Source organism: Rattus norvegicus, chromosome 13, assembly GCF_036323735.1.
Source record: "Rattus norvegicus strain BN/NHsdMcwi chromosome 13, GRCr8, whole genome shotgun sequence".
Classification (NCBI taxonomy): Eukaryota; Metazoa; Chordata; class Mammalia; order Rodentia; family Muridae; genus Rattus; species Rattus norvegicus.
Window position 1 is genome coordinate 82,129,554 of NC_086031.1, and position 24,112 is coordinate 82,153,665.

General features: G+C 46.1%; 1 protein-coding gene and 1 long non-coding RNA gene across 4 annotated transcripts in view; one reads left to right on the forward strand and one right to left on the reverse strand.

Annotated features, from left to right (window-relative positions):
- Positions 1 to 620: 620 nt before the first annotated feature.
- Positions 621 to 24,016, reverse strand: Lrrc52 (leucine rich repeat containing 52). Its single transcript, NM_001077434.1, has 2 exons — positions 23,050 to 24,016; positions 621 to 1,075 (listed from the first exon to the last, which is right to left on the reverse strand). The coding sequence occupies exons 1-2, from the start codon at positions 23,669 to 23,671 to the stop codon at positions 753 to 755; spliced, it is 945 nt and encodes a 314-aa protein (NP_001070902.1). The 5' UTR covers positions 23,672 to 24,016; the 3' UTR covers positions 621 to 752.
- Positions 23,972 to 24,112, forward strand: part of LOC108352569 (uncharacterized) — a 43,262-nt gene continuing 43,121 nt past the window's right edge. For all 3 annotated transcript variants that reach the window (XR_005492623.2, XR_010057096.1, XR_010057095.1), the window contains exon 1: positions 23,972 to 24,108. This is a non-coding gene — a long non-coding RNA (uncharacterized LOC108352569). The remainder of the gene's footprint in view (positions 24,109 to 24,112) is intronic.

Here is a 24,112-nt window from a genome sequence, read left to right on the forward strand (position 1 = left end):
GAGTACCTCAGAAACACAAGGGTCACACTGAAGAGGCCACCTGGCTGTTTGGGAATTAACCTGGTGGGCAAAGGACTGGTTACAACACTAGGCAGTTAAGGATTCTGTTAATAGTCTCATTGCTGTGTACCTCACCTTTCTGTTGGGTCAAGGCATTGTGACATAGTAGTTATATCTAACTATATTAGATGATGAGCCTTTGGTTACATCACTCAGTGTTTGCTAGGGAGGCGGCTTTGTGGAAAAGAGAGAATGTGGCCTCTGGTGGACAGCGGTTAAATTTGCTCAGGCCTCGGGTTCTCACTGGTAGGATATAAATACCATTATCACTTGATCACCGGGATCACTGTAAGACAGCATGTGAAGAGAACATGGCCACACTACTCTTCACTTCGATGCAGATTGTTTGCTCTTCGAGAAGGCTCTTACCCCTGAGGGTTTTATCTCTGTCCTCCAGCATTTGCTTTTGAGACATAGTAATTAAATACAAGTCCACTTGCTTTTAGGATGGGTTTCCTTGCTATTTTGATGAATCCATCAAGCTTTTTGGACTTTCTATTCCGTCCTGCTGAGCTCAGAGAAGCACACATGGGCTGGTAGAGCAGGAAGGGACCAGCCTCTGAAATGACCACCAAATATTTTATTTTACTAGAAGGCCTCAGTCTCCAAGACAGTGATGGTAAGATGGGAGGGCAAGAGAGAAAGCAGGGAGCCAGACCAGGGAAGGCACAGTCGGTGGTGCTCTCTGACAGCTAGATCAGTTCAGGGAACCGACGGACTGGGGCTAAGTGCGTGTTGCTTCGAAACATCTGGTTGGTGATCCTATTCCCAGTTTCATCCTCGGTATCGTCCCCGCTCGACTTCCGGAGGGCATTCTGGTACAGCACAGCACACACACCCGTGAGCCAGGCGGCCACGGTGCCTGCAGCGAAGATGCAGAAGCCGATGAGCAGTAAGAAGATGTAGTCCTGGTGGTCCAGGTGTGTGATGCACATGTACTGGAGTGGATTCCCCACCTTCGTGATGGGCCACCCTTTCAGCTCGGGGGGCTCCGTACACGTGGCATTCTGGGCATCTGTGAAGAGAAGCACAGCAGGCAGGGTGCTGAAACATCAGGATTCCCAGTGCCTAAGCCAAAGGGAATGGGCGTCCGGAGCTCACTGCTCAAAGTGTGGCCTTTGGGCTAACAGTGCTAGTGGCACGTAGACCTTGTTAGAAATGCAGAATCTCAGGCCCACACCAGGCTGACTGAGCCATGCGCTTGTAACAAGAGTCCCAGGGCATCTGGTGACGTGTTACAGTTAGAGACTGTTACAGTTACACGTGCTGTGCTTAGAACTACATCTTATACTCAGGCTTAGCTGCATTCAGACCATGATAATGGCCTTTGCTTCAGACCCTCTCTTAGGGAAAGGGACACCCCAACAGTGGGCAGGAGGTTGGAAACATAGCATGGAATGTTGGAACTAATGTACCACGCTTCGCCAGATTCCCAGTTCCCTCTTTCTCAACCTGTCTTTGCCCGTTCCTGGCCCTTCTCTGTCCTAGTGCCTGAGCTGACTCAGGGACCACTCTGTGGGTTAAATGCTACTTGTCTTCCTAAAAGGTGTACACTTAGATACCTTGGTTCCTAGCTGGTGGTACTATCGAGTGACTGGATCACAAGGGGACAACCTCCTGAAAGGACTCATGGGTCACCAATGACTTCACATCCAGGGGCTTTTAGGAGGCGGGGCCTAGCTGGAGGCGGGGCCTAGCTGGAGGCGGGGCCTAGCTGGAGGAGGGGCCTAGCTGGAGGCAGGGCCTAGCTGGAGGCAGGGCCTAGCTGGAGGAGGATGCCACTGAGGTGTGACTGTGAAGGTTCTGTCTTTTCCCTGGGTCCTTGCTCATGCTGTGCTCCCTGGCTACCACGGGTGAGCACCTTCGCTCCACGCTCTGCTCTCTGCACTGATGTTCTGTTTGACTGCAAACCCACAGCAAAGGGATCAAGCAGTTGCAGGCAGAAGCCTGTGAGGTCATGAGTCAGAGTAAATGTTTGTTCCTTTAAAGTTGTTTCTCTCCTTTATTTTGTCACATTGATGAAAAGCCAACTAACAGAGACCACTAATATCGTCCGAGAGAATCAGAAACCATTCACCTTCAGGAAGGGACAAGATTTCCCGGAAGTCTTCGTATGGATGTCTGGGAAGCTCAGCGTTAAGACTTTGCCAGTAGGTGAAGCAGTTCCACTTCTTAGCAATGGCGCTGGCACTCACCAGTGGGTCCTATGAGTGTCTTGATCGGTGGGTCCCCGTTAGCAGCTGATGCAGCTCCCTGGCTGCTTCCCTGGGTGCTGCCCCAGATCTAGCACAATGGGCTTCATTATAGAGCAGAAGGAAAAGGGGGCTCTTGAGCTATCCAATCCAAACCAGTTGCTAGTCACGGCAGACTTGGGCAGGCCACCTCATTTCCTCTCTTTCTCATTTACAGGCATAGAGCATGGTATGTATCCTCAGAGTAGTTAACAAGGTGAGAAGGCAGGTTACTGTGCCAGCTACGCACGGCACTTAGAGCACTACCGCAGCTGTGGTTTTCTAGCTCCGTGAGCTGCACCATGTTGATGTGTAAGCATTGGTGCCTAGGCAAACACCCAGCCCAGGATGAAGGAATAATTTGCAGCACAGAGTTAAAGCCAGGCTTTGCCCTGATCAATTAGTCATAGTTCTAACTATTGTTTTCTAAGCTTTTAGCGTACACATTTTATCTCATGTAATGCTTACCACCATCTTGATCTTTATAATATTTTCATCTTTATTTTATAAACAAGGAAATGGAGACTTAAGAAGTTTCATGATTTGAAGGTTCTAGATACCTCAAAGGACCTAGCCAGGAGACCAAAGACAGAAGACCAGGACTGAGCTGTTCCGGGGAGTGAAGACATGGGAGCTACAACCAAAGGACATAACAGAGAAGCTCCTTTTAACTCCAGGGTAGGAACTGTGCAACAGTGTGGTGGCATCAATGCCCTTGGTGACAAGGACAATAAGGAAGGATGTTAGGCTAGGAAATCCTAACATAAGCCAGCGGTAGGAGAATTAGGGAGCAGAGTAGCAGGTAGGTTTGGGCTCCTGTAAAGAACAGTGGAAGGGGTGTGGTTCCTGCCCCTTACTTCTGTGTCAGTGTTCCAGTAGGAAAGTTACGCCTCCAACATCATTGGGTAATCAATGGGCTGCTGCAGGAAAAGCCAGTGCAAAGACTGTGCCACGTGCCTTGTTTGCAGTGACTCTGAGAACAAGAGAGGGGGCCACTTCCCTCTAGATGGAATGTGGCCAGGTATCCCTGTGGGCCACCCTGCTCCAATGGACAGGGTTCCTGGACAGGAGAAGGGACACAAAAGGACACAAATCTAGTCATGCTTTGGCCCAAGGGAAGGCTTCCTCCGCTCTGCCTAAGAGTTCGAGAACGGCGCCAGGGAGAAACTGCTAAAGCTACTCCAGGATTGATCCAGACAGGTTTCCCAGGTCACCTGCTCAAACTGCCAGCGACATATCCAAAGAAAGACAGATTTGAGAAAGAAAAACGTGGGATTCTGAGGGTCGGAGCTGTGTCTAGGGGTTTATCTCATTCTATTTTTAAAAAGATTTGGCTTTCAAATTGGGGCTTGGGCGGCAGAGATGAGACTAAACATTAAACACACACTTCCCCGTTTGAGAGCATTAACTCTGAAAGGAGCAATTAGGCAGTGATTTTAATGCATTGTTAGGCTGCTGTGCGGGTGAGGGATGTGGGTGGCTGTCAGGAGGGAGGCCTGGGCTTCTCGGCAGCTTCCTTCTCTCCCCTTCCCCCATCACATCACTGTCAAGGCTGAGCTTCCCTCCCAGTCTCCCAGCTCTATACTTCTAGGTTCACCAGCTAGGGTCTGATTCATACACAAACGCCACACCGCCCCTGCAAGGCTTAACTTTTCCTACGTACACATTATCAAAGGCTCCTGTGATGGCTCCTGTGGACTTCAGAATGACACCCACAGCACCCGTCCTGGCTCCCAGCATCTGCCACCTTTTCTTTTCCTGTGGCAGCTCCCTTTCGCTCTAGTGCAGTGTCTAACACCTTGATCACCCTTGCCCTGGCCCTCACCTGTGACTGGCTGCATCACACGATTCACAGTCTAGTATCGACAGCCTCTTTCTTCAGTCTTTGCCCAACCCGGTTCTTCCCGTTCTGTACGAACCTTAAAAGTGCCTCTCTACTCTTCTGACACCTCTCCCTCACAGGTCAGAGGACATGTTCCCATCCCTTCACAGCCTTCTATCCACCTGCCCCAGCCCACCCTGTGTGTGATACCAAGACAACTGGACTCTAGTTCAGCTCTACTGGGGTTAGAAACATGTTCTGACATTTAGAAAAATTTTTGATAATTTGTATTATGGCCTAGCATCAGGCAAATTTTAGTAAATTTTCATTGTTCTGAAAAATACTTCTTTTATCTTTGTTTAGTATGTTGCTCTGTTTAAAGTCCCTTAGGTTGTGGTATTATACATATCTATACCCTTGCTGACTTTTGCTGACTTTTAAATTTAATTTTATTTCTGTGTGTGTGTTAGTATGTGCGTGTGAGTATATGTATATGTGTATATGTGTTAGTGTGTGTGTGTGTGTAAGTGTCAATGTTAGTGTGTGTGTGTGTGTGTGTGTGTGTGTGTGTGTGTTTATGAAGGCCAGAGGTTGATGTCTTCTCTTAATCTCCACCTTGTATATTTTGAGGCAGGGTCTCTCACTGACTCTCAAACTCACTGTCTTGGCTAGTCTGGGCTGCCAACGAGCCCCAGGGATCCACCTGTCCTATGTACGGCCTGTGTCTGCGATCCAATCTCAAGTCCTCATGATTGAGTAGTACGCACTTTAACTACCAAGTCAACCTACCAGCCTCCCATGCTGACTTCCTAATACATGAATTGAGATGGTCTCTCATTTTTTGTTAGTCTATTGGTTGTTTATTAGTTTCCGTGGGAAGGAATTTTACCTTTTCTAGGTACAGGTTAACCCAAAAATGCCACATCGAAGTCACCATTTCATACAGTTGTCGTGTTTTAACCTATGTTAAAAAGATGTATACAAAGTTACCACCGTTGCCTTTCGGTTATGGACCCACAGGTCTTAGTGCAGTGATGCCTGTCATAAAGACCGCCTTCTCCTAGTGTGGCTGGGCTGAATTCCTGTTGGCTAGTGTTTGCATTGCCCGTCTTTTCCCATTCCTTCAGTGTTAACCACTTTTCTATGTATAAGGTTTATTTTTGTGAGCAACTTAGAGCTGGGATTTTAACCCCCCATCCAAGCTAGCAAAACTTTCTGTTGTCAGTCCATTGACAGTTTATATCAAGTAACTCGTTACTTGGCTTTGTATTTATTTCTTATATTTTATGTCCTATTTCTTCACCTTTTTTGCCTTCTTGTTTATTATTTAAATTCATTTTCTTAGCTTGTTAGTGATCTATTATTATTATTGATTTTTCTTGTTTCTTTTCTATTGGATATTTTCTTTATTTATATTTCAAGTGTTATCCCCATTCCCGGTTTCCCTCCATCCCATCCCCCTCCACCTGCTTTTTTTTTTTTTTTTTTTTTTTGGTTCTTTTTTTCGGAGCTGGGGACCGAACCCAGGGCCTTGCGCTTCCTAGGCAAGCCCTCCACCTGCTTCTATGAGGATGTTACCCACCCACCCACCCACCCACTCTCTCCTGCCTCCCCACCCTGGCATTCCCCTACACTGGGACATTGAGTCTTCACAGGACCAAGGGCCTCTCCTTCCATTGCTGCCCAACAAGGCCATCCTCTGCTACATATGGGGCTGGAGCCATGTGTCCCTCCATGTGTACTCTTTAGTTGATGGTTTAGTCCCTGGGAGCTCTGAGGGGTCTGATTGTTGTTCTTCCTATGGGGTTGCAAACCCCCTCAATCACCTTAGTCCTTTCCCTAACTCCTTCATTGGGGACCCCATTCATAGTCCAATAGTTGGCTGCACGCATCCACCTCTGTATTTATCATGCTCTGGCAGAGCCTCTCAGGAGGCAGCTATATCAGGCTCCTGTCAGCATGCACCTCTTGGCATCCTCAATAGTGATTGGGTTTCGTGACTGCATGTGGGATGGATTCCTGTGTGTGGCAGTCTCTGGATGGCCTTTCCCTCAGCCTCTGCTCCACACTTCATTTCCGAATTTCCTCCTGTGAGTATTTTGTTCACTCTAAGAAGTACTGAAGCATCCACACTTTTGTCTTTCTTGATATATTATTCTTTTAGTCTGAGTTGGTGTCTTCAGAGAATATATACCTACATACTGATGGTGGAATTTTTGATGTGTACCAGGTATAACATGAAGTATTAATAAAATTTAGCTGTAAAATCTATTCTGAACCAGCTTGAATGGTAGTTTTAAATATTGCGAGCCTAGGGAAGGAGTAAACTATATATCTAGTCTTCTCTCTTACATAGAGCAACCACCTGCTATGCTCTGACAAACTCCAAGGGGCGCCATTCACATTATATAGATGGTGTGCCTAGGCCCCCTAATATCCCTTCTTTTAATACTACTCCAATGGGCCCAGAACATCTGCCCCAGTTAAAACTCCTAGGCACAATTACAGATGTTATTAATGTTTAACTACTTGCAAATGGTTCCTAAGGAAACATAAACTTTCACCTTGTTTATTTCTGCACACAGCATTTTACTCATAGGCAGTAAACATGTCTCCCAGAAACAGGTGTATGCAGAAGCCAGGAGTCTCTGCAGCCTGTGCTTCAGAACTACGTATTAGTTGTAAAAAGCTTTGAGGCTTCCCTTTGAACTCCTTCTAAGAGGTCTGTGGAAAAGACCATGCTCCTTGGTAGGGGCCACATTCCAGATGTCCGGGTATTTGGTACAGAAGGAATCAGGCTCCACTCAGGCTTCTATGAGCACCCATCCCCTGTGTGCCCAGGGAACACAATGAACTATCTGGGCTCTAGTGGGTGGGGATCCTCAAAAGAGGGGGCAGGATACGAGGAGAGATGGAATTTGAGGATGTTCCTGCAGTGAGCTCTCCAGCAGTTCTTCCTCCCTTCCTCCTAGCATCTTTCTGCAGTATTTAGGATTCAGTTTAGGGCCCAGTGAATACCAGGTAACATTTATCACGGAGCAAGATCCCTAACCTCTTTAAAATTGTTGTTTGAAACAGAGACTCATTAGCTTTCCCAGGCTGTGAGCTTGCTCTGTAGTCCAGGAAGCTTTGGATTTGGGGTCCTCCCACCACAACTTCCCAAGGAACTGGGATTATAGGTGAGCCCCATCAGGTCTAGCTCAAACTCCAGTTTTTGTTGGCTTACATGTTTTGCTAAGTACTTCTTAACCTGCTTAGCCACCACATCTTTGGCCTGTAGTTTAGAACAGGTTTTCTAGGTGGAATTTGAAGAAAATGAACCACTGTGATATCCTCCTGTACAATGGGTGAAACTCCAGAGATTCCTCCCTAGGAGGAATCTACACGGGCAACACAGCAGTCCACACCAAAGCCAACTGGACAGCAAGACCTTGCTGTGTCCTCATGAACTGTTCTACTCCCAACACGGGCTCTACCTTTGCCCATGGGGGGCTCCATTTCTTCATCACCCAGCTATCTCGCTGGGGTGCCCTAAGCTGGGGTCTACCAAACTACAGCCTGCTTCTTTTTATAGTTTTTTTCTTTGTCATAAAAATAACTCTGTGCTGGGGTTGGGGATTTAGCTCAGTGGTAGAGCGCTTGCCTAGCAAGCACAAGGCCCTGGGTTCGGTCCCCAGCTCCGAAAAAAAGAAAAAAAAAAAACAAAACTCTGTGCTGGCTAGTTTTATATCAACTTGACACAAGATGGTGTCATTTTGGAACAATGTTGGTTGAGAAAATGACTGCACAAGAGTGTTCTGTGGGAAAACCTGTGGAACATCCTCATGGATAGCAAGCCGTTTATAAAATTTCAGTAGTGTAGGGTACCACTACTCACCGGAACACCAGGAAGAAACAAGGGGGTCTCCTTGCTCCCATCCCACCTGTTATTCAAGGCATAGGCAAACACCGTGTGTCCCCTTCACTGTTATATGTCCTGATTCCCAGTGTCTTACCACGTGCAGTGCTACCCAGGTCTGAGCCACCATCCTCCCCCCTTATCCCCCCCTCCTTGACAGTCTCTCCTACATACAGCAGTGGGAGCCAACTATCAATCACAAAGCATGTTACTTCTCTGCCAAGACCCCTTGCAGGCCCCCTTGTCACGGTAGAATAAAAGCAAACCCTTGTGTGGCTTATTTGCTGTGTGGTCTGGCTTCGGACCAGGCTGTTCTGGTCTGTTTCCTTGAATCCCTTCCCTTTCCCCTTGCTGCGGCCATTCTTTTCTTGCTTGTCAAGCGCCGTGGATCACAGTGTCTTTACCATTGCTCATTCCCCTGTCTAGAAAGCCCCATCCATCACCTCACTTCACATTCTCATGGCTTGTCTTCACTTTTTAACTCGGTTCTCCGCATAGAAGCCACTGGCTAGAGACCACCTGATCTGAAGTATGCGCCTGGGCACACTCTTCCGCTTGAAAGTACTTGTTGCTTAGTCTTCCTCTCATGTGACAATGTAGGCTCCACACAGTATGTCTCTTTCACAGTGGTCTGCCCAGTGCCTGCCCAGGCACTCAGAGTCTAGGCTGGGCTTCTCACACTTCACTGTCACTTGGGGTAATAATACCATACCTCACCTTGGCCAAAGGCTGGAGACCAGAAACTCTTGGCTAGTACAAGAAGATAAATTGAGACAGGCAAGGGTTTGCCTAACATGACTTTCATTCCAGTCTTGGTTGGCTGGTTGGTTCGTTGGTTTGGGACCAGTTTGAATAATTTTGTAATGTAGAATAGCCTGGAATGCACTGTGAGCCCAGACTAGCCTTAGACTCTGCAGTCCTCCTGCCTCAGACTTCTGAGGGCTAGAATTGCAAGTATAAACTACTACCTCCAGCTCATTTCAATCTTAGCTGTATTTTAATGAGATGTATCAGGTACATACCAGTTATTTTGTTATGTTGAGAGAAAGACCAGATTTTTCAGGATGGGATGAAAAGAGAGATCCTGGCCTAAGGGCCGGACAGTGCATTTGGTGCCTTTTACTTATTGTGATCAGTCTGAAAGAGTTCACATCCCTTCCTCAAGAGCTCTGCCACGTTACGGTGCCTGTACATGAAGACCATAGCAGAGCATTGCCTGCATCTCCTTGCTTCTGTCTGTGAACATCCACAGCCATCTCTTCTCTGTATGCTACCAGTACTCAGAGTCACCCCCAGGAAACCTGGCTCTGCATAGGAGGAGGCGACAGCGGTAATGAGCACTGTTTAGCACTTAGTACTGGGGTGCTGCGCTCTCCATGTGCATCATCATTTAACTTCTACAGCCACACAAGGGAATGGGGACCGCATTGTGGGAGGATGTCATTATGCAGGTGAAGGCAGGTACAAGATAGAACGAGGCCTATCATTGGACAAGAAGGAAGAATGGGCAGGAGAAAAGTTTGAGGGGAGAGGAGGAGACTGGAACGGAAGGAGACTGGGGAGAGGAAGCTGCGGAGAGAACATGGAGGCCGTTGTTAAGATTCCACTCTGTACCTTCACAGGTTGTTATGAACGTTCTTAGGGATGGATGTGTTATACGCCCTTAGGGCTTTGTGTGTTTAGGTGGGCAATTATATCTTATCAATTGGTTGTAAATTAATTGTGTGGATATATTGTACATTGAACATTTAACACATAAATCTGGTTGTTGGGTTCCAGTCTGCTGAGTCATGATTTCACTGAGTATTGGGAGTGTGAACAGAGTTTGTGACAGGAAGCAGTGCTAGTCTATAGAATGCTTGGGGCTAGCATGGCGTGGGTCCGTGCTAGCATGGCCTGAGGAATGCTATGCGAGTCTCAGGCATGGTAACAACCGCCAAGGGGATGGTGTGTGAAAGCGGTAACAGAGAAACAGCTAGGGCGTGCGGATCCTTGGGAGTGTGAACTTGCATGAACCCCCACGATTGTCTTTTTGTATAATTTCACAGCAACACTACATCATTTTCCAGACAAGAAGACTGGGCTGCATGAAGAGTGTTTAAAATCCCAGCCAGGTAGTTTTTAAGTATTAAAAATCAGGCAGTTCAGGGTTGAGTATGTGGCTTGGTGGCAGCACGTTTGCCTCCTGTGCGTGAGGCCCTGAGTTCAATCCCCAGCACCACAGAATGGCAGCAGCCACCAGAGCCGTCCCAGTCTCACAGCGTTTCAAGGGCAGAAGTTTTGTTCTCACTTGACGGCTTGGCAATGTCATAGAAAACCTCATGTGAAACTAGGGGGCCGGGCCAGGGGAGAGGAACAACATTTGAGATATAATAAATAAAATAATTAATAAAACAAAAAGAAAGTGGGATGGTTTGTATATGCTTGGTCCAGGGAGTGGCACTATTAGGAGGCATGGCCTTGTTGGAGTAGGTGTGTTACTGTGGGCATGGGCTTAAGACCCTCACCCTAGCTGCCTGGAAGTCAGTATTCTGCTAGCTGCCTTCAGATGAAGATGTAGAACTCTCAGCTCCTCCTGCACCATGCCTGCCTGGATGCTGCCGTACTCCAGCCTTGGTGATAATGAACTGAACCTCTGAACCTGTAAGCCAGCCCCAATTAAAAGTTGTCTTTTATAAAACTTGCATTGGTCATGGTGTCTGTTCACAGCAGTGAAAGTCAGTCTTTGACCTTCATCTCATAGAAAGCGAGGTGTAGGTTCTCAAGGAGGGTCAGTGCTTTGGTTGCACTTGCCACATTTAGGCTTCCCTTCCTTTTCTTCTCCACAGCCTCAGGAGACAGAGAAGGGACCATTTGCCTGGCTCTAGAGACCATCTGCTCCCTCCTCATGGGGTTCCCTTCTTTAGTTGTTCTCCCCTGTCTCCCGAATATTTGCTCTTTCTTTCTGAATGAGCAGATTAACTAATGATTGAATCTATTTTTTTCCTTAGAAAGGCGCTCTTGTTTCTGCTCAGATTATCAATCACCCTGTATCCTTCATCCCACCACCAACTAGAAGGGAGGCTTCTAGAAGGGAGACAGATTATATACTTGTCTCTCTGCACCTTCCATGGCCCACCCCTGACTTGCATTCAGTCTCATCCCAGGGACCTGGTAGTTAAACATGATGGACAATGTTGGGTCTTCTGGGGTGCTGCAGTTTGGAGACTTTGTCTTCTTCAAATGTCCTTTCTGTCCTGCCCCCCAACCCCATGCTTCTTGAGTTATGTCCTTCTTTCAGTAACATGACATTCCTAAGAGCTTCTGTGCTTGGCCCTTAGAGTGCTTCATTCTAAACCTTCCCTTTGCTGCTCTTGTGTCATTTGAGTTCAGTGATCGCCAGAGACATTGATTCTCCACGTGAGTATTTGTGGTCTGTTGCCTATCCTGAGCTCACTAACTCCCATTGTCTCACAGGATCTATTGCTCAGCGACTCAAGGTTGGCCTAGTTATCCTTAGCTTTCTGGGCACCCCTTCTTCAAGAGCATTGGGAATACCAGGAACAGGAAATAGCAGGGCTTGCCTTCAGGTGGGAGGTACCCAAGCTGACCAGAACAGAGGGTGGACAGGGAAGGCTTTGGAAGATAAAGTCAGTGGGCTCCAGTCAGCTCTGGCTCCAGTGAGTCTCTCCCACCAAGCCTCTTCTCTGAAAAATATACACAAGGCATTACTGACCTTTCACCTAGTCTTACGTTTACAGCAGCTAATCATAATGCCATAAACCCTAAGTAGACTGTGCCATAGGCAAAGACCTGGGTGTGAGGTAACCTACATCCCAGGAGCTTCGAGAAGGTTAATCAGGCAAAACTAAGGGGGACTTTGGCAGCTGCACTTATATGGTATTGAGTAATCAAACTCAGATTCTCCTATCTACTCAACAAAGTAGTAAACTCCACCCTGAAATACCTGCTGTTTGTTTTGTTCTTGAGACAGGATCTCATTGTGTAGTCCTGACTGACCTGGAACTTGCAATGTAGACCAGCCTAGCCTTGAACTCATAGGAATGCTCTAGCCCCTTACCTGTCTCCCGAGTGCTGGGATGGTAAGTGCCTGGATAGTACTGCCTGGTTTTGAAATGTCACGCCTTTTAGTTTAAAAAAACTTGACTAGGCTGAGGAAAAAAATCTCATTCAACCCATGCTGTTATGGTAAAACCACTGACTGGTTATGTAAACAACTACTAGACTAGAATATAGTCTAATTAACAATCACCAGACTCCATCAAGGTCTAAGACTAGCAACACGTACAAGGTCAGAAATTATCAGTTCTGGCAGGCAATAAATGGCTGGCCCACAGTCAAGATTAGCAGCTAAGAGATGTACAGAGGGAAGTTTCTGGGTGGGGAGTATATGTCCGTCTCCCTGGTTAGACCATAAGAACATGCAGTGTGTCACCCGTAATTAACTTGACCTCTCTGATATGCTCAGCTAATTAATTGATCTCAACAGAAGTCAGCCTGGTCTTTGTCCGGTTTCTGTCATCCTATAATCACTGCCCCTTGACTTGCAGCTCAGTGGCTGCCTACTCAGGTGCCCCTATTGACTATAGGTGCTTCCTGACTACTTCATTCCTGTAATAAAATCCTAGCTCTAGGAGTTCCCTTTGCGCCTCCTTAATTCCTCGAGTCTGTTAACACAGTTCACTTTTGCTTTGCTTATCTCCTTGAGAGTTCACATTTAACCATGGTGAATGCGAGACAACAAACTACTGAGAATCACGGTCTCAGGTTTGCTTGTAGTGACCATCGAGTGCCTGGCACCTTCAATTCCCCGGTCACACCTATCTGGACCAAAAATTACCATTGTGCTGAAAATAAATGCATCACCACCATGATGTGCTGTCTCATCTAAGGGCTAAAACAATGGGGCCAATTGATTCTGGACTGAATCTTGCCAACTGTGAGGCAGCAGTCATGTTCTGCTGGTAAGTCAGAAATGTCAGATATTTTGTTATAGTGATGGGAAGATGACCAGGCAAGTGTTTAGCTCAATGAATTTCTTACAATTGTCTAAGCTAAACATTGGAAGTTACTCCTCACTTCCCCCTTCCTTTTTACTTTTCCAATATCATTCACTCATTTAATGAGACTTTCTCTTTGTCAGACCTTGTGCTACTTTCTAAAGATGCAGAAGGCTATCATAGAGCTCCCAGGATATTAAGAGGTTAAATTAATATAAATTTATCACATACAATTTAGCCTGACAGAAGTGTAAGAAGCCAGGAGCAGACCAGTTCAGTCCGAGGTCCTGTTTCTATCTTCCAAGTTCTCCTGTCCTACTTCTCCACATCTCCATCCTCACCGCTGCCATTGGCCTCTGCTCTCTGCCTCCTGGTTGTCGCAGGAGCTTAATTCCTAACTCTGTCTCCAGACTCGTCTACTTTCCAGGGCTTCATATGATATGCATCGTCTTAGGATTTCCATTGCTCTGAAGAGACACCATGACCAAGACAACTCTTATAAGGGACAATAGTTAATTGGGGCTGGCTTACAAGTTCTGAGATTCAGTCCACTATCATCATGGAGGGAAGCTTGGCAACATCCAGGCAGGCATGGTTCTGGAGGGACTGAGAGTTCTACATCTTATTCCAAAGGCAAACAGAAGACTGTCTCACATGAGACTAGGAGGAGGATCTCAAAGGCCACCCCGGCAGTGACACACTTCTTTCAACAAGGCCACACCTTCTAATAGTACCACTTCCTTGGCCAAGCATATTCAAACCACCACACACAGCATGGTCCTTAGATAGTTATTCAGGGTCCTTTAGGGATGAACCTTTGTCTCATTTTCTAGTTGCATCCATCATCCTGTATTCTGCCAGCATCAGGCGTTCCTTGGGTCGAGACGGGTAAACTCGGGCTGTCTGTTCTGGTCAGCCTTTTATTACCACCTTCCAGAAGCCTGAGCTTGCTAGGTGGTTTGAGAAGTCATGTGGAGAACTATCATTAGACGACTTACCCTCAGGAATCCCATTTGGATTGAGTAAGGGAACCTATTAGAATCACCTGGCTGGCCATTCTTTTTTGGGGGTGTTTTAGTCATTTCCATTTATGATCCATCATTGTCCTCAGAAAGATGATCTTCTAGCACCAAGGCCAGGGGATGTTTTTATAAGATGGTCAGGCTGGCAGAGCAGTTGACGATGTTTGAACCATCTGCTGTACAGAAATTCTCATTTTCTCTCAGCTCCTCTCCCCACCTCTGCCTGCCTCTAGTCTTTATTTCAATTTCTCTGATGGAGGAGCTTGGAGCTGGGTTAACATTTATAATGAAGTAGTGCAAGACCTGAATTCATTCTGGAAATCTAAGTTTTGGCTCAGCTGAGGCTGACTTTGTACTTGGTGTGTTGAAATGGGGCCACGATCCTATTATAGCTGCCTGGATACAGGATGACGTAGCCACGGAGTGCAACTAAGATATTCTCTGTTCAAAATGCCCTCACAAGGACTTGGACCTGAAGCAGCACATGATCCAAACCATCTGTTCCCTGCAGATGTCCCTCGGTTGCCTTGTGTACCCACCTCTGTGTCACCCTTGCCCAGATTCCTCCTTGACTTTTGGGCCCCAACACTAGGTTCAATTAGAACTGCCTAAGGACTACAACTTAAGAGTTGACACGGGCTGGAGAGGTGGCTCAGTGGTTAAGAGCACCGACTGCTCTTCCACAGGTCCTGAGTTCAAATCCCAGCAACCACATGGTGGCTCACAACCATCTGTAATGAGATCTGATGCCGTCTTCTGGTGTGTGTGAAGACAGCTACAGTGTGCTCACATACATTAAATAAATAAATCTTAAAAAAAAAAAAGAGTTGACACAAGGGGACCTAAAACTGCCTCATTCCTATCTCTGTTAGCCACTTTCTGAATTCTTGATTTCTGATTGTTTCCAGTCAAACTGCAAATACCCCATGAGGGAGACATTTCAAAACATTATTATCCATTAGCATCTCAGTGCGAATTAACTTGTTTTTCGGCATGAACATCCATAGAAGCTCTAGAACACAGGATGTTGCCATAGGCTGTCTGAGAAGTGGCCTGTCAATGACTCAGAATCTCAGGGAGTGGGATTTTAGTACACATTAGAGTTTAAGGGCCTCTGCTTGGGGTGTCAGGCCTCAGAGGAAAGACTGAGGCCCTGTACCTTGTGGTAGAAAAGTTGATGGAGCTTAACCAGAGGCTTCCTGCTTCTTCCTTTCTCTTCCTCACTGTGGTTGTAGCCATCTGTACTAGGAATACCTCCATCTCTCTTTTACCCACCATGCACTTGTTTACTTGAGATTCTATCTGTTGAGCACCGTCTCCTCTTCTATCATGGATGTGGTCTTAGGGTTTTACTGCTGTGAACAGATACCATGACCAAGGCAACTCTTATAAGGACAACATTTAATTGGGGCTGGCTTACAAGTTCAGAGGTTCAGTCCATTATCATCAAGATGGGAACATGGCAACACCCAGGCAGGCATGGTGCAGGAGGAGCTGAGAGTTCTACATCTTCATCTGAAGGCTGATAGCAGAATACTGGCTTCCAGGCAGCTAGGATGAAGGTCTTAAAGCCCACACCCACAGTGACACACCTACTCCAATAGGGCCACACCTTCTAATAGTGCCACTCCCTGGGCTGAGCATACACAAGTCACCACAGATGTCTTATCTTTCTATTTAGATCTGAAGCCTTTGAGTTAAAAGAATCTTTGAGAATTTCGTGTTCTGTTATCCTACTTTAAAAAGCAAGAAAAGTGGGGCTGGAGAGATGGCTCAGAGGTTAAGGGCACTGTCTGTTCTTCCAGAGGTCCTGAGTTCAATTCCTAGCAACCTCATGGTGGCTCATAACTATCTATAATGAGATCTGGTGCCCTCTTCTGGCTTACAGGCATACATGCAGACAGAAAGCTGTACACATAAAAAAAAATCTTAAAACAAACAAACACAAGCAGAAAAACCAAGAAAAGTGAGACTGGAAGTGAGGAGATAGCTCTCTCAAAGTTACTCAGTGAGGTTGCTACAGCCAGAGTAGGGCTGTCTGACTTCCCAGTCTACTTTATATCTCTTCTATCCCTGGCTGCCTTTAGTAGACAGGAATTGGAACTTCTCTGTGTTACAACTGTCTTCACATATTTTCACACAGAAGAATATAAGTGTTTTAGAGTCAAATTGGCTGATGTGCCCAATAACAAGAAAATGGAGAAAAATGGAGAGGAACCTTGGCCTTGGACGTCGGTATATATCCATGCTGGGCCGGACCCAGTAGTCACTTACCTGTGAAGACACTTGCTATAGTTTGGGTAGGAAATGTTTCCCCAAAACTCATTCTGAAGGCTTGATCACCAATGCATTGTTCAGAAGTGGATCCTTTGGGAACCGATTGAATCGTGGGTGGGGCACTCTGACCCAACCAATGGGTTAATCCACTGATGAATTCATAATTTGAGGCTATTCTTGGGAGGCGGTTGAAACTGAAAAGTGGGGTGTCATCATAGGAAGTAGGTCACTTCCTCCCTTATCTCTCTGCTCTAAACCTAGAAACCATGGAGACAGCCAACTGTGGACTTAGATCTTTGAAACATGAGCCCAAGCAATCTTTTTCTCCTGTATGTTATTGTCTCAGGTATCTTATGGAAGCAAAGCAAAACAAAACAGAAACTCCAAACCAAAATCAAATACCAACCAATCAACTAACCAACCAACCAAACCAATAACCCCCTCTAACACAGAGTAACACAATGACAGATTCTGCTTAAGGCTCCTGTGTTAAATGGCTTGTCCAGCATTATGAGAGCCACTATCCCGTGTGACTATTTAAATAGGCCGAAATAAGTACAGAAATGCAGTTCAGTGGTACTCCAAATTTCAAGAGCTCAATAGCCACATACAACTAATGTCTTCTATATTGGCTGTCACATCTAAGGTGTTCACGGTGCTACAGAAGCATCTGCTGGCTGCCTTGGACCAGACTTTGGGGGTTAAGGGCAAGTCAGTAACCCCCTTTGGGGGTTAAGGGCAAACAGGAGTTAGGGTTCAGTGACTTTTGGAGAGCATCCTAGAAATATTTCACACTGTCTCACTAGGGAAAATAAATATTCTGGGAAGAATTCAGTAGCCACTCTCACCTTCAAATATCACTAATGACTGGAAAATCACAGCTTCGGCCAGGAATTAGTTCACCTACTTGCTGACCTGGGCTAAAAAGAAAACAGAGTGTGTGCACCTGTTTTAACCCTGTACTCATCAGGGCTCAGCGGGGCACCCAGCGTCTGGAATATCATGATATACTTCCGTTTCTGCTATCCTCCATGTTTAAAAAGCGAACTGTGTCGGACTGAATATTTTCATGCATCTGGTTAGAGTGTCATTTTAGGATTTTGTTTAATGCTTTTGATAATAGTGCCAAGCATCTTGTTAATTTGGGAGAGCTTCAATATTCCTGTTTTGGATAACATTATGATGAATTGAGGTGAACAGAACAATTTCAGTTTCCTGTAAGCCTCCCTTTCGGTGGGGCATGGGGGGGGTCCCTTGAGTTCAGGATGAGGAGGAGAAGAACATACCCTCATGCCTTTTCTTGAGTCCCCTCCATTTCCTTGCAGGAACTCTTCTTCCTTCAAGGTTTTCTGCTGTTGCAGAATTCATTTTAGCTAATTAGAGAGACCAATAATTCACCCCTCCCTCTGAGCCGATAATGGCGTGGGGATACTTATTCTCCTCAGGAAGTTCGTATTCTGGCAGGGACCTTTCCAAGGTCATGGCATCGGGGGTGTGAATATCCTATGTCTAATTTCAGCTCTGTGGTAGGCAGTAGCTGGTGAGAGATGGAGTAAAAGCTTTGCTCAGCGCTTGCGAATCACAAGGCTATGCCGCCGCCCCTCTGTCGGGCAGCCTTTCTTGCCTTCTCACCTAGAAAACTGTACATCCACACCTGCCTCTGGAAAGGGCATTTTCTTTGGGTTGGACTTTAAGACCCAGACCCAGTGATACATGAACAGCTACCTTGGTGTTGCTGATCCAGCCCCGAGTCTCATAACTCACGGAGACGTAACCAAGTCTTGATTTTTGGCGTTCATTTCCGCTTTTCAGGGTCAGGAACTCTGTGTTCTCATTTTATCCAACTCCTTCCAGGGATCCCCTCATCTCTTTCCTCATAGACCAAAGTACAAAGTTGAAATGATCTCCTTTACAAATTCTATGCACACCATGTCTGTACCTCTGGAGTCCTCCTGTTTCCCAGACAGTGTTCTGTGTGTGAGCCTTCCTGAAGCCCACCTCCTCTTCAGGGAACGGCTATAGTTCTACATTTCTCTTACATCAGCCAACCACTTGTTTACAGAATGCTTATGGAGTGTCGAGCTCAATGCTAACAGCAGTTCATAAATGTTCTTGTTTCATCATTATGACAGCCCTATGTAGGTTGGGATCTATTATTATCCACATCTCAAAGATGAAGAAATCAAAGTTCAGAGAGGTTAGATGACTTATCTGATATCCTATAGATAGTAAGTGGCAGGCTAGGATCATAACGTGTCTATTTCTCTGAGAACCTGAGCTTTCCAGCTCCGGGCTCTGCTGTCTGCATGGTGGCTGTGCCATCACTAAGAGCCAAGGCTGATGTCTAGGCAGACACTGGCTCCAGTTTTGTTTAGCTCTGCTGTACCATAGACCTGGGGGCACATGACAATAGTGCTGGTCTCCTAGTGGCGTGCGAATCTCTGTAGACAGTCTCAGAGCCTGGGGTAGCTATACCCATGGGCAATTGTTTGGCAAGGGAGTCACTCAAAATACATTTGAGGGGATGAAGAGATGAGCTCAATGGTGGCATAGAAATCTGCTGCTTCACTGATGTTTTTTAAAATTTTTTTTTCATTTTATGTGTATGAGTGGGTGGTTTGCCTGTGTATATTGTACCACATACACGCAGTGCCTGTTGAGATCAAAAGAGGGTGCCGGATCCTGTGGAGATGGAGTTATAGACAGTGGTACAGGGAACTAGAAAACTGGACCCAGGTCCTCTGCAAGGACAAATGCTCTTACCTACCAAGCCATCTTTCCAGCCACTCACTTCTCATTTCATAAGGAACATAGAGATCGACATTGCACCTCCATACTGCCCTTAATGCTGCACTACAGGGACCCCACTAGTACCTCCTCACCTATGTACAAACTGGTTATGTCATTGATCTCTTCCTATATCCCAAACTGTGGCTATCTGGGGAGAGAAGTGTGAGTTCCATTCTAGAACATTTCAGGTTCACCATTTTGACAGCAAATGTGATATAAGTAGGAGAGTTTGTAATTGAGAGTTCGCCAAGGCAGTTAAGAGCACTGACTGCTCTTCCAGAGGTCCTGAGTTCAATTCCCAGCACCACATGGTGGCTCACAACCATCTGTAATGAGATCTGGTGCCCTCTTCTGGCCTGCAGCCACATATGCAGGCAGAATGCTGTATATAAAATAAATAAATCTTTAAAAAAAAAAAAGGGTTGGGGATTTAGCTCAGTGGTAGAGTGCTCGCCTAGCAAGCACAAGGCCCTGGGTTCAGTCCCCAGCTCTGAAAAAAAAAAAAAAAGTTCACCAAGAATGTTAGTGTATAAGCTAAGTATGTCTACCATGAAGAAGAATTATAGGAGAGTCAATTGAAATCCTGCTTCCTTTGCATTAGAGCCTAGCTAAAGGGTGAAGTATATAATGAATTTTACTGTGTGTTCAATTTGGTGTATGTTTCTGTGCATGAGTGGATACATGTGCATTCATACATGTATGCATGTAATGTAGATGTAATTATAGGCATATATATGTATATATACATATATATATTGCTATACCTAACTTCGTGTTTGTTCATGTGCTTTTTATGTGTTTGCATGCATGGATGTTCATGAGTTTGTGTGTGTGCATGTGGGAAAGGAAGGAGGAGGAGGAAGGAGAGGAAGAAGAGGAAGGTAAGGAGAAGGGAGAGAACGAATATGAGATTGAATGAGACCCAAAGAGGAGCAACACTAGAATAGATTTCTCCTTTTGGAGTTTGGGTAGATTATGAGAAATCTGAGCAAGTGACAGAGTATTACAATTACATTTTGATAGTGTCAGTTAACCAAAGTAAATGATCTTTTATGAGCGCTAAGTAGTTGGCAGCTAAGAAATAAAACTACTTTAGTTATATTTAACTAACCTGATACAAGATGATAGTTATATGATTTTCAGATTTAAAAGATAATAATACAGTCTCATAAAGACCTTGCTATAGTTTGGGTCTAAAATGTTTCCTAAAGGTCCATGGAAAATGTTAAAGGTTAGGTCCCCATTCCATGCAGCTATCAGTAGATTGAGGAACCTTTAAGAAGAAGGGACAAGGGGTTGGGGATTTAGCTCAGTGGTAGAGCGCTTGCCTAGCAAGCGCAAGGTCCTGGGTTCGGTCCCCAGCTCCGGAAAAAAAAAAAAAAAAAAAGAAGAAGAAGGGACAAGGAACTAGTTGGCTACATGCCCTTGAGGGGATGTTGGGACCGCAGTCCCTTCAGTAGCATCTTCTGCTATAGGTTCTCATTGCTTTGCTTCAGTTCTAAGAGCAGATCATGGAACCTTCAAAACTCCGAGCCAAAATGACTGCATTTTCTCAAGTATTTTGCCAACCTGCCCTAAACTGAGTAGCTCAGACCTCAATTTGAAATTGATTTTCTTTACATGTATTAGTGGTGTGATTTTCGTCAAGTCAGCTTGCATTGAGACATGTGAGAATAAACCCACAGAGATTTGTCTGGCCATGGCTTTTCGTGTTTTCTGAGATACCAGCAGTGAACAGGAGCAGTGGGATCATACTTCTCCCAGGAGCAGTCTATAAGGCTCCTCTGGGCCTCTGGAAGCAGGAGACAAGCTGATCAGCAGTTGTGGGTCCCACTGGCCAGTGGAGGGAAACAGTGTCTCCTTTTATCTATGAGGAGTTTCTGAACTTGACAAGGTAGTTATGCCTTCTTCTGTCTTTGAAAACATGCAGTGAAAAAGACCTGCTTTATAATCTTGTTCAATTATGGGTAGAATTGAAAGAGTCAAGGAGTCCAAAGGAGTCAGCCTGAATATTCTGAGAAGACACAACTATAAAAGCAGAAATTTGATGAAGGAAAATTGCATGAAAGCTCGGTGAATAGCATGGTAGGCTTAGGAGCCAGAATAGAAGGTAAATTGCCATGGTGTAGTCAGGTTGGGTCGGAGGTTGCCCTGGCAACCTGGTGGCCACTGCTCAAGGGAGATGTGTATGTGAAGCTGGATCATACAAGACCAGCACAAGGTTGGGCCTGTTCACATTCTAAGGTCTTAGCCCTTCCTAAGGAGCTTTTGTCAGTTAATGGTTACTGAGGAAGGGGGAGACATTTTCTTCAGTGATGTACCCAATGCTAAGTTGCCCGTGTTTCTATATATAACACCTTGCCTATGTTCATGTAAACAACTCTGATTAAACTCATTGTTTTATCTCTCTCTCTCTCTCTCTCTCTCTCTCTCTCTCTCTCTCTCTCTTTCACACACACACACTCACACACACTCATTACATGAAAGAAGGGAAACTAGTGGGAAAGGAGTGGGCATGTGATAAGAGACAATGGGGGAGTGAACATAACATAGATAAATAAATGCTAATTAAACACATCTGAGCACTAAAATGTGTGTGTATGTATGCATGTATGTATGTATGCATGTATGTATGTATGTGGGGATGGGAAGGAAAAGGTGATGTCTTTGCACCAGGTACAATGTGAACTGACAGGAATAATCGCATTTAGGAACTATATTCAATGCAGGGCAGTTGACCCTCTGGTAGAGAACTCTGCAGAAACCATAGTCTGGCTCTTAGAGAAGTTGGTAAGGAAGCTACTTAAGACTTCTGCTCCTGTCTTCAGTCTTAGTGCTACTGAGATTTCTGACAAAGTTACAGTTTCTTTTTTGTTATTCTAACAATTTAGGATGAGATATTCGGCAGTTGCCCAGGGCACAAAAGTTAAGGAAGTACTTACTCCCAGTGCTTAGTCTCAGTGCCTCCTTAAATCTGGTTTGGAAATCCCAGTTTCCTTCACTCTAGAGTACTTCCTGCCTGGAAGACCTTTTAAGACATGGCCACCCGGAGCTCCAGAGGGCTGATGACTCTCTCCACCAGCTCTGCGGTGCCATTCTTGGCTAGGAATGGCCATGTGAGAGGGACAATACCAGTGGCCCCAGGCTCTCTGAAAGGTGCCTCATTTCTCTGAAGCTCTGACTTACCTGGGGTTGGAGATACAGCAGAGTCCCTGGGATGAGGATGTGAGACCTTGGGATGCTAAAGGAGCCATGGCAGAGAGGGTTGGTTCCCAGGTAGCACCTAGCTTGGAACTCTCCCAGGTAAGGCTATAACATCGGACTCTCCCAGGCTCACACTCCCCTGTGAGGTCAGCATTCGGAAACAAGTCTATCCAAGGCTTTCCTTCTCTCCTCTGTCTTTTGCTGTCCCTGGAGTTCTCTGCCTCTCTCCGCCCTGTGGAACTTTCCCTGAGTCCTGTTGGATTCTCCCTCACCTATGATGGGCTGAATTTATTTTAGACCCTGGAAAAATTCAGTCACAGCATTAATCAGATGAACACACTTTACCCAGGGAGCTCAGTGCCCCTGAATGACTTGGTTACTTTTCAATTACAGTTCACTTTTGGGATCATTTCATACACATTTTGTTGGCTACAATTCTGCAAATTATGTAAGATGTACCAGGTTTGTGGATGGGACACAGGTGCAGAGAAATGGGATGTTTCTAAAGGCACACAGGGGTAGGTGACACGTTTGAACTCTGAATTCTCATTCTAGAACTTATACTATTAAGCATTATTGACTCTCCAGTCAACCCAAGGAGGGGCCGGGCCAAGCAATAACAGTACTTTTTAATCATCTTCACCCAGTTCTCCCTCCCATCCCGACCATCTTTTGAACACCCCTCTCGGAAACCGATTCCTTCCATGTCATCACCCCCTCTCCCCACTACCAACCAAGCCCTTACCTGGGTGGTCCATATGGGACACTAACAAGTGGATGGTGAAGTCCAAGAAGGAGCAGTTGCACTTCCACGGGTTTCCACTTAGGTACAGGGTCTGGAGCACCACCAGGTGGTGGAAGCCAGTATGGTCGATGATCTGCATTCCGGTGTTTCTGAGGTCCAGGTACCTCAAAGAGGTGGTGTTGGCAAAGATGTATTTGTCAAGATAGAGGAGGTGAGGGTTGTTTGAAATGTTCAGCCGCACCAGGTTGGTGAGAATGGAGAAACTGAATGGGGAAATGGAAGTTAGGTTGTTGGAGCTGAGGTCAAGGTAGAGGAGTTTGAAGATCCCGATGAACGTGTAATCCATCACCTCTCGAATCCGGTTGTTCTGACAGTCCAAGTAAACGAGGTCACTGAGGAATCCTAGCTGGAGAGCTGGTAAGCTAGTGATTTTGTTATTGTTCAGGTATAGCCTCCGGGTGTTGAGAGGAATGTCAGTTGGGTATTCCGTTAGCTGCAAATCCGTGCAGGCTACTTCTTGGTCTTGACACAGACAGTTGTTGGGACACTTGGACCCTGATACCAGCCCCATTCCAAGAGAAAAGAGTAACAACTTGGGGCTAGGGCCTGAAGCAAGGGACATAGTAAGAAGCCACAGTTCCCCTCCTTCTACCTTCCTGAGGGCGGGTGCAAGCTGTCCTTCGGATCTGAAGGCTGCCGAGGGGTGGGGCAGGGCAGGGGATGGGTGCTGGAAAAAACTGTAACACTCTAGCTTTGTGCAAAGCAATTTTCCATTACAGGAGAACTGAACAGAAGTTGAAACACGAGGCCCAGTGCCCTGCTGCCGGCTTGGTGGCTCTGCTGCTAGCTCAGTCCGGAGTGCTGTTGGAAGTTTGCCCACTTGGCAGCTTTGAAAGGTCTCACCCTTTCCCTGCCTTTGTAAGTGAAGGGGAGCCAGGGGAGAACCGCCTGACAATGAGGTTGCCAGTTGACACTTTTGTGATGTCAGCAGCCTCGGGAGACTCTGGGACAGAGGCTTCTCACCTCTCCCTCTGGGCGGCAAGGAGTGGTTTTTTGTAGGTAG

Excerpts from the sequence above, each read along its gene's own strand:
- Lrrc52 (NM_001077434.1), bottom strand. The coding sequence starts at position 23,671 with ATGTCCCTTGCTTCAGGCCCTAGCCCCAAGTTGTTACTCTTTTCTCTT. Across the intron at positions 1,076-23,049 it reads GTCCCATATGGACCACCCAG|ATGCCCAGAATGCCACGTGT; the intron begins GTAAGGGCTTGG and ends TTCTCTTCACAG.